The sequence below is a fragment of the Lipotes vexillifer genome, unplaced genomic scaffold (genome assembly GCF_000442215.2).
Source record: "Lipotes vexillifer unplaced genomic scaffold, Lipotes_vexillifer_v1.1 scaffold1545, whole genome shotgun sequence".
NCBI lineage: Eukaryota > Metazoa > Chordata > Mammalia > Artiodactyla > Lipotidae > Lipotes > Lipotes vexillifer.
Window position 1 is genome coordinate 228,883 of NW_006789763.1, and position 10,231 is coordinate 239,113.

At 45.8% G+C, this 10,231-nt stretch overlaps 1 protein-coding gene across 1 annotated transcript in view; it reads left to right on the forward strand.

The window, feature by feature from the left end:
• Positions 1-10,231, forward strand: part of SFSWAP (splicing factor SWAP) — an 81,293-nt gene that overhangs the window by 25,480 nt on the left and 45,582 nt on the right. The window contains 5 exon segments of the mRNA XM_007462792.1: positions 6,657-6,897; positions 7,912-8,043; positions 8,574-8,667; positions 9,605-9,654; positions 9,656-9,768. Coding sequence (XP_007462854.1) covers positions 6,657-6,897; positions 7,912-8,043; positions 8,574-8,667; positions 9,605-9,654; positions 9,656-9,768 — 630 coding nt within the window.

Genomic DNA, 10,231 nt, shown 5'->3' on the forward strand with positions numbered 1-10,231 from the left:
GGGCAGGCAGTATGGGGGCTCTGGCTTGTCTAGGAAGGGGTCCCTGGAGCCTCTAGGGCAGCGGCCGGAACGGCTCTGGTTCCCAGGAGGCGGGTATGGGTCCGAGAGAAACCACAGAGCCTGGGCTGACTCAGCGGGAGGAGGCGCGGCCGCAGGAAGCAGGAGCGGCGGTGTGTGGGGACAGCTGTGTGCTGGACGCAGTCCCTATGAGAGGTTTATGAGATGTCCCAGTGTGCGTGTTGAGCAGGCACTTAACATAGCAGTTCAGCTCAGAGCTGGAGATAGCAGTTCTGGAATCAGCAAGTGTAAGTAGGATTTAAAGCCGTTGAAGTTATTAGGGAAGTCCCAAGGATGCAGGTGGATGGAGACCGGTTGGCCATCCAGTGACGGAGGCCAGGGGGCCAGGCGCTGCCCGGGGTGGGCAGGGGCGCTGTGGCGGCGGGCGGTCTTGCCGCTGCTGCTGCCCAGGCCCACTCAGCTGGTAGCATAGCGCTTCTTTTTCACGATCTCGTGTGGATAAAGTAGATCGGTCTTTTAAGAGTATACTTATTTTTCTCCATGGAACTCAGGAAAGCTATTTTCTTTCATTCTTAATACAGACACACGTTTATATTTCTGAACTGACAGCAGGGATTGCTGACCAGCCCGCTGATCTCCAAGAACACTTCCAAGGCTTACATTCTCTTCTGAGAGATTTATATGAGATTAAGATCACATACAAGAATCAGTAAATTGGCTCTGATTTTTGCAAGAAGCCCGTTGAATAGAAGGGCTTTGGAAGGTAATTAGGCAGGTCTGTCTGACCCTGGGTTCCGCAGCTCTGTACGTTTCTAAGCGCACAGAGTGTCAGGGAGGACGTGCTTAAGAATGTGCCGGTGGTTTTAAGCAGCTTGATCTTTCCACACAACTATGCCTGCCCTTGGGAAGTGTAGGCACCCGTTGACATTTCTGTCTTAGATTTATTTGGAGTAGGCGTGTTTTAATAAACATTATCATGATGTTTATTAAAATCACATCAGCATTTAACTTTGTGTAAAACCCAATCCCCTCTTAAAAAGTCAACAGAGAGCCCTGAGAACAGCAACAGCCCTAGTAAGGAGTGTTATGCCTTGGAAGCCCAGTGAGAAGTGGGACTGCGGGCGCCCTTTGGAACCCTGCACACCACACCATCCCGTGTCTAGGACGGGACGGTGAGCTCCAGGGAGCCAGACCTCTGTCTGTCCTTTGCTCTGTCTGGTCCAGCGATTCTCAAAACTTAGCATTCGTGAGAATTTCTGAGTTGGGAGCTGTGCACAAAAACACACGTTCTCTAGTTGGTAGTCATTTTAAAGGATTTCCAATTCAAGGATTTCAAGAGCTGTGAGGCCCCACTGCAGGGACAAGCGCACATCTGCAGTGTCTGCCACGAGGTGGTGCCGGCGGCTGGCTCCTGCTCTTGTGGAATACCTCAGCACGCACCTTGCTGTCAGCGGGCTTTGCTTGTTACATGCTTCTCTAGTGCCTGCTCTAACCTGGGAGCTGTGCAGCCTCCCTCTCGCTGCTTTTAAGATGCTTTGCCTTCTGGGACCATAGCCCTGATCGCAGAGAACTGCCCCAGGGATGTGTGTGCAGGAGGGCAGAGCAGGGGCCTCCTGGGGTGGGAGATGGTTCTGGAGGTAAAAACTTTGGTTTAATTGAGGTACAGTTGATGTGCAATATTATGTAAGTTACAGGGGCGCAACATAGTGAATCACAACCTTTAAAGGTTATAGTCCATTTATAGTTATTGTAAAATAATTGGCTATATTCCCTGTGCTGTACAGTATATCCTTGTAGCTTATTTATTTTATATGTAATAGTTTATGCCTCTTAATCTCCTACCCTTGTCTTGCTCCTCCCTGTTTCCCTTTCCCCACTGGTAACCGCCAGTTTGTTCTCTGTATCTGTGAGTCTGCTTCTTTTTTGTTATGTTTACTCATTTTAGTTTTTAGATTCCACATATGTCATGTCATACAGTATTTGTCTTTTTCTGTCTGACTTAATTCATTAAGTGTAATACTCTCCAGGTCCATCCATGTTGTTGCAAATGGCATTATTTCATTCTTTTCTGTGGCTCAGTAATATTCCACTGTGTGTGTGTGTGTGTGTGTGTGTGTGTGTGTGTGTGTACACCACATCTTCTTTATCAGCTCATGTGCTGATGGACACTTAGGTTGCTTCCATATCTTGGATATTGTAAATAATGCTGCTTTGAAAGTTAGGGTGCATGTATCTTTTCAAATTAGTGTTTTCATTTTTTTAGATATATATTTATTCGATTTTAAGGGGTTTTTTTGTTTGTTTTTGTTTTTAATATTTATTTATTTACTTGGTTGTGCCGGGTCTTAGTTGCGGCAGGCGGGTTCCTTAGTTGTGGCTCACTGGCTCCATAGTTGAGGCATATGGTTTTAGTTGTGGCATGCAAACTCTTAGTTGCGGCATGCATGTGGGATCTAGTTCCCTGATCAGGGATTGAACCCCGGGCCCCCTGCATTGGGAGTGTGGAATCTTAACCACTGTGCCACCAGGGAAGTCCCTGCTTTTTAGTTTTTTGAGAAACCTCCGTACTGTTTTCCACAGTGACTGAACCAATTTACATTCCCACCAGCAGCATATGAGGGGTCCCTTTTCTCCACATCCTCGCCAACCTTTGTTATTTGTTGGAGGTAAAACTTAGGAGGGGCTTCACAGCAGGCAGAAGACACTGTTTGGAGGTGCCCCTGGCACCTGCAAACGAAATGAGGGGCATGATAACTGTTCACCATAGATTGGGGGGCAGGCCAGGCCAGGCGTGGCTCCGGGCTGAGGTTGGCCTATCACTGTCACATCTGCCCCGGGCCTCAGTGTCTGTGAGAAAAAGGACAGAAACAACCTTCTCCCTAAAATCTTTTCATCTATGACATCCTGCACATGAAATGGGAATCTGGGGGAAACAGTGCACAGTTGGCTTCACTGTTGAGTCCTCAGCTGTGGCGTTGCCCCAGCAGGCACCATGCAGCAGGAAAGTCTGCGTTCTCAGCTCGCCAAGCCTCAGGTGTTTCGTTGGCATCAGGGTTATTTTTGGATACAGACGGATTTTCAAATTCCTGTTCACCTTTGCAAGGTGTAATTAGAATTTGTTGGAAGGGCCTCACAGAGTGCGTGGGTAAGAAGTGAGGGGCGTCCTGCGCGCGTCGCCTTTAGCTTTCTGCTTCCAGTCTGTCCTCTGCAAGATCCCTAGGGCGCGCGCCCTGGGCTGGTTTCTAGTGTGGGAATCCCTGCATCCGGAGTAAGACTTGGCTCAAGGCTTAGGAGTTGCCTTCAGGTTTGGGGGCTTTGTTTGATTTTCACACACGGAAATGGAGCCTTTTCTCCTTGTGAGCTCAGCTATGCATTTAAATTTTTTCCTTATATTTTACAAGCATTTTTAGGTATTTGTAATGGGTGAGTTCCTGAGTTAATCTGCCGTCTTTCTGGCAGGGTTATTTTTAGACTTTGTTTTAATTTAATTTGATGGGTGGCTCAGGTACAGACGGATGGTTAATCTGCATGTTCATTCTTTCAAAGGGATGATCCTTAGTTTTGAAAATAATTTATTCACTTCTGTTACATAAAGAATGCATTAAATTGCAATTGCATAATATATAGTTGACACTTAACTGTAAACTGTTTTTTTTCTAATCCATACGCCTCATTGGTTGTATTTGAGATGTATTTTGGCCTGTTTTCAGGCCAGAGGCTGGCCACCTGGCATAGGAAGGACATGGAGTGTCTGTCCTGTCCTTGAGATGTGACACTTCAGGCAGTAGCAGCTCTTGCTGCCCCTCCCAAGACAGGGGGTGCTCTGTGGGCGGGGCTACGCCCTGGTCTTGCCGCTGCTGCCTCACCCCTCTTCCGTGGCGGTGTCTGTGCCCAGGGGTGAGAAGAAGGGCCCCCGTCGCTCGACCGAGTGCGGGGTGAGTGGGGAAGTCGTTCCATCGTTTCAAGGAGGATACAGCTCACAGAAGCCTCTGTTCATATTTGAATACCTAATTGGGTTAGGAAAAGCTTATATTTGAAGCATCGAATCCATCTGTCCACCCAACAGATTCTGTGTGCTGAGTGCTGGGGTTACAGAACAAACGTGGCTTTCCTGCCCTCTGCCCCCACCTTCCTTCAGAGATATGGTTTGAATGTCTCTGTGCTGAAGATCACACAGAGAGGATATTGAAGCCACACATCTTTTTTTGAAAATGTGGAATATTGTGGTGAACGTGAACGGTGGTTGGTGCACAGCATCGAGCCAGCGATTCACAACCTGTGAGTTCAGACATGTATAATTCATAGAAAGTAAGTCGTTACCAGCCGCGGATATGCCTGCAGCACGTGTGAATGATGCAGTTGTTCCAGCCGAGGCGGAAAGGCTGGGGTATAGCTGTCAAGGACAGGTTGTGAGCTGCTGCACCACTGACACCTTCCCCACGGAGCTTCCAGTGCTGGAAACTGTAGTCAGTGTAAAAGCTCTCACTATTTGCAAATGTTTTTGTTTTAAAGTACATTAACTGAAGATCAAAATAAAATTCCTTAATGAGAAAAATCTTTCACCATGCTCTAATGACGAGGAAGTTAAATCTCTGTGTAGTCAGAACCAGTTGCTTATCTACAAGAGGATTAGAAATTTAAATTCTTAATTAGTTCATTGGATCTTCTGTGATTTCACTGGTTTTGAATATTTTTCCCCCCAAATAAAAAATGAATAAATTTACAGGAATTTTGATTGTTTTAAAAAATGGGCTCTATCTTACAGATACTTGCATGGGTGGGCAAAATATATTGGAAGTTATTGCACTTCACTGTTTGTAATGATAAAGCCCCAAATGATCTCAGTGTCCGTCAGGACTTCTTAAGTCAATTGCAGTATGCCTCTGTGCTGGGGTGGAGGCATGCAGGGGTTACAGAGCAGCACAGCTTTGTAGACAAGATGACTTCCAAGACAAATGTGTGTTGGTTTATTACTGAAGCATAGTTGATTTACAGTGTTGTGATGGTTTCTGGTGTTCAGCACAGTGACCCAGTTACATGTATATAAGAAACACGTACCAGATTCATTTATATGAATGTTGTATATAATATATATTCTTTTCCAGATTCTTTTCCATTATAGTTTGTTACAAAATATTGAATATAGTTCCCTGTGCTATACAGTAGGACCTTGTTGTTTATCTGTTTTGTATATAGTAGTTTGTATCTGCTAACCCCAAACTGCTAATTCATCCCTTCCCTCCCTCTTCCCCCTCTGGTATTGTTCTCTATGACTGTGAGTCTGTTTCTGTTTTGTAAATAAGTTCGTTTGTATCGTATTTTAGATTCCACATATTAGTGATATCATATGATATTTGTCTTTCTTTTTGTCTTAGTTCACTTAGTATGATAATCTCAAGTTCCATCCATGTTGCTGCAAGTGGCATTATTTCATTCTTTTTTATTGCTGAGTAATATTCCATTGTATGTATGTACCACATCTTCTTTATCCATTCCTCTGTCGATGGACATTTAGGTTGTTTCCATGTCCTGGCTATTGTAAATAATGCTGCTATGAACACTGGGGTGCATGTGTCTTTACCAGTTAGAGTTTTCTCAGGGTATATGCCCAGGAGTGGGATTGCTGGGTCATACGGTAGCTCTATTTTTAGTTTTTAAAGGAACCTCCATACTCTTTTCCATAGTAGCTGTACCAATTTACATTCCCTCCTACACTGTTGGTGGGTTCCCTTTTCTCCACACTCTCTCCAGCATTTGTTATTTGTAGACTTTTTAATGGTGGCCATTCTGACTGGTGTGAGGTGGTACCTTGTAGTTTTGATTTGCATTTCCCTAATAATTAGCCATGTCCAGCGTCTTTTCATGTGCTTATTGGCCATCTGTATGTCTTCTTTGGAGAAATGTCTATTTGAGTCTTCTGCCCATTTTTTGATTGGGTTGTTTGTTTTTTTTGTTACTGAGCTACATGAGCTGTTTGTATATTTCTGAAATTAAGCCCTTGTCGTTCACATCATTTGCAGATATTCTCTCCCATTCTGTGGGTTCCCTTTTCATTTTGTTTGTGGTTTCCTTTGTTGTGTAAAAGCTTATTAAGTTTGATTAGGTCCCATTTGTTTATTTTTGCTTTTGTGTCGTGCCCTGGGAGACTGACCTAAGAAGACATGGCTGTGATTTATGCCCAGACAAATGTTTAAATGAGAAAAGTAAGGAGAGGAGAGAGTGGAGAGCTGGTGTCAAACGGGGAAGCCAGCGAAGGGTGTTTAGTCCTCAGACGGGTCACCTCACAGGAAGGGAGCCAGTGCTGCTGGACAGTGGACTTTGTCCTGATCTGCCCGCTCTGCAGTTAGGGAAGACATCAATTGTGTAGTAGGAAGGTCCACATTGGGCTGCCTTGAATGTCCCCGTGCATGTTCACTTTCCATCGTCCCTGGGTGTGTGTCTGGGCATTGCCTGATTCTTCCAAACTGTGTGTCACCTGGGCAGCCTTTCTTATATCAGAAAAACAAAACGACGTGGTTGACATTGGACAGAAGTGATACTGCATTTGGAAAAGTGGCCCTTTTTTACTGCATTGTGGATACTCACCAACTAGCCTGTCTTTTGCCACTCTCACGCCCCCAAAATGTGTCTTTTCACAGCAACAGTGGCAGCCATGTACTACAGCTACTACATGCTGCCCGACGGCACCTACTGCCTGGCACCTCCCCCTCCAGGGGTTGACGTAGCCACTTACTACAGCACCCTGCCTGCCGGGGTGGCCGTGTCCGGCTCCGCTGGAGTGACAGCCACAGCCCCGCCCCCTCCAGGGACCACGCCACCGCCCCCCCCAAGCACAGCAGAGACGAGTAGTGGGGTGACCTCCACCACCATCACCACAAGGTATGCTCTCACTTCTGCTGGTCACCTGGAGCACCTGTGTTCTTGGTTTGGGCTTCTTTATAGTGTGAGTCACATAGAGGGTCTCCGTTATCTGAGCACTTATTATCCAAATCCCCGAGTTACAGGGTTGATTGGGCAACAGAAACTGTCATAACATAAGCACTTGTAGCAGTGAGGTCTAACCACTGAGAAAATGAACTCCCAGGTAGCATCCCACGCCACTCCCCTGAATCCAGCATCTGTTCTTTCCTGTGTGCCACCATCTTGGTGGGGCAGTACTAGGCACAGGCAGTGTGAAGTGAAGCCCAGTTTTTGCCAAAAATGCAGGATTTCATAAAGCTGATGCAGGTGAATCGCTCACAGGCTGTTAGGAAATGAGGATCTGGCTGTTAGTCCAGCTAACCATTGAATAACAGAGTCAGCAAGGCAGGGACTGGACCCCCGGCACCTGTCCTCGGTAGCGTGGAGGGCGCTCTGAAGAGTGTCTGTGGGTGAGCGAGCACTTTATAAGAGGCACTGGCCTGTCTCAAGCTGACAAGACAGACGCTCAGGAGCCTTGACGGAGCACTTGGATGGTTCCCACTTCCTGATCATGCTAAGACAGTCAGACATGAAATGAAGGGTGATGAGTCACGCTAGCCAGCATACTTTCATATATATATACAAAAATTCACACTTGATTTGTTCTTGGTTGTTTCTAAGAATTAGCAATTGGGAAATGTGAGGAGAGAAAAGATGAACCTGTGTTCATGACCTTAAGTGTCACTTTGAGTAAAACCCCTGTTTTCATCATTGGCAATGATATTTTGGTCCCTGTTTCAAATGGATTGACTTTGATTAGTTTTCTGTAGTCCCAGTCATCTCAGATAAGGGCCTCCCTGTCTGTGTGTAACTTACTTGCTGGTGTGAACTGAGACAGTACAAGTCCTCCAGCAGCCTTGCTGGCCGCCCCCACCTGCCGCAGATCTGGAGGAGGGCCTGGCACTGTGGGTGTGACCCAGCTCTCCTCTGCAGTGCACTTGCTTCCGTGGCCGCCATCATCCCCCCGCCCCCCGACATTCAGCCTGTGATTGACAAGCTGGCAGAGTACGTGGCCAGGAACGGCCTTAAGTTTGAGACCAGCGTTCGTGCCAAGAATGATCAAAGGTGAGTGAAGGAGTTTATGTGGGGTAAATGAATGGTATTTGGGGTTTAGTTTAGCTTCTTTTTTTAATCTAGCTACATAATTGTTTATATATATATATATATATATATATACACACATATATATTTGTTTTTATCCTTACGTGTTTAGGTAAATATATCTTGTTAAATTAATTAGAGTTGGGGTGGTGATCTTTTTTATTGTTATTTGTTTGTTTGTTTGTTTAACTTGTTTTGCTTTGTTTTTTAAAAATGTTGAACCTCCCTAAAATAAAAAGCTGGAACTCATGCTTTTCAAGAATCTGCTGTGGAAATTCAGACACACACTGCACTTTGTTTTTTTCATCAAATAATGTTCCGTGCTCGGGTCGTAACATAACAACAGGAGGCTGTGGTCGCAACATGATCTGTGTGATCGCCAGGGTCAGTCACTGCGAAGCCTTAGAGCAGCAGGTGTGGTCCGTCGGAGCCGAGGGGTGTCACAGCGAGCGAGCATGTCTTGTTGAATGACTCGCCGCCTTCTCTGTTCCTAGGTTTGAGTTCCTGCAGCCGTGGCACCAGTATAATGCCTATTACGAGTTTAAGAAGCAGTTCTTCCTCCAGAAAGAAGGGGGCGAAAGCGCACAGGTACGTGTCTGGGAACAAGTAATCCTCGGGCTGTGCACTAATAGGGTTGGTTGGTTTTACACTCACTTTTAGGTGTAACGTATGTCTTGCATTTGCCGCATTTAACTTTTCTCACCTCTCTTGTTTTACATCTGTTGAAATCTTTGACCCGTATTCATAGTTCATTGATGATCATTTGTCCAGAATGTTGTAAACAAAGTAATCCTGTCTCTTCAGGCATTTGGTGTTTTGGTTGGCTGTTATTTTTAACTGCTTTGGATGGAAGCTGTGTATTATACTTCTGTTGTGTTAACATGTACTTAAATGCCTAAGTGTAAACCACAGGTGCTCCCAGCTGACAGGCTGGAGCCACACAGGTGCCGCCCACCCACTGGCCTCGAGCGCCACCTGCCAGCAGCTCGCCTCACGACTCCCATCCCTGTAGACGTCCCCATACTTCGTTCTCAGGCACCTGTTAGAAGCATTTCCTCCTGTCCTTGTAATCCTTTCTTCTGCGTCTCCTCTCCTCAATTACATGGACACCCTAATGTCTTTCTAAAACCTGTTTTGGTAGAGAGATGACGTAGGCTTTGAGTATCAGTGGATTTCTACAGGCTTTTATCTCTGACTGCTCAAACTGAAGAAAATGGACTCATCTGTAGGTGCTGGGCATAATTTGGTGTTCTAAACGTGTTCTCAGTGATCAGTCTCCAAAGAAGAGCTAGTGGGCATTGGTTCCCAAAACAGTATTACAGGGAGAATACCTCCTTCCGCTCCCTTTTCATTCTGTTGTATCAGAAAATAGTAAATCTGAGTTAGAAAATATATTCCGTGGTGTTACTTAGGCAGTAACGTAGCCGTGCTTTTGTCCCATGAAATGTATGTGCTGCATATCTTTTCTGACAAATCCTGTGTCATTTCCAATGGAGCAGTTCAGAGTCATGTTTAACCTCTGCAGGCTGTGTCAGCATCGGGAGAGGGTCCCCCCGAGGCTGCGCCTCAAAAAGCGTGAGGACGATAGTGTGTCTGAAGATGTGGCCGACGCAGGGGGCAGAGGTGGCTCCTCGGGGAAGAAGGAGGTGTCGTGCAGCAAAGCCGTCCCCGATGGGAAGCTGGTGAAAGGTACGCTGCCCTCAATACCGAGGGTTCCAGTTTTGACCTTGTACCTCACAGGTGTCACTTCAAATTAGAAAGGAAGAACGCTGGACCGCTTAAGGTCAGGTGCCTTTAGCCACAGGACAGGAGGAAATGGCTGCCCCTTTTAAGTTGCTGTTATTAATAAAACTTGCTTATTTCATGGTACTTTCCTGATTTCGGGTTTGGGGTCATTTGGATATAAGCTCATCTTAGGTATGCGTTCTACAGGCTGTTGCTAACAGCCTGTTCTACCAATTTAATGGAAATGTTTAGAATTTTTCAAATGATGTTTTGTACCCCCCCCCTTGGACTTCTGAAACTGTATGCAAACTGTTGTGCCAATGGAATTAGTTTTCTTTATTTGTTAAGGCAAGTCCCTTGAGGGTCTCTACCAGGCAGTATTCCACTCGCTCCGTTTCAGTTACCTGTTTTTTTTTTTTTTTTTTTG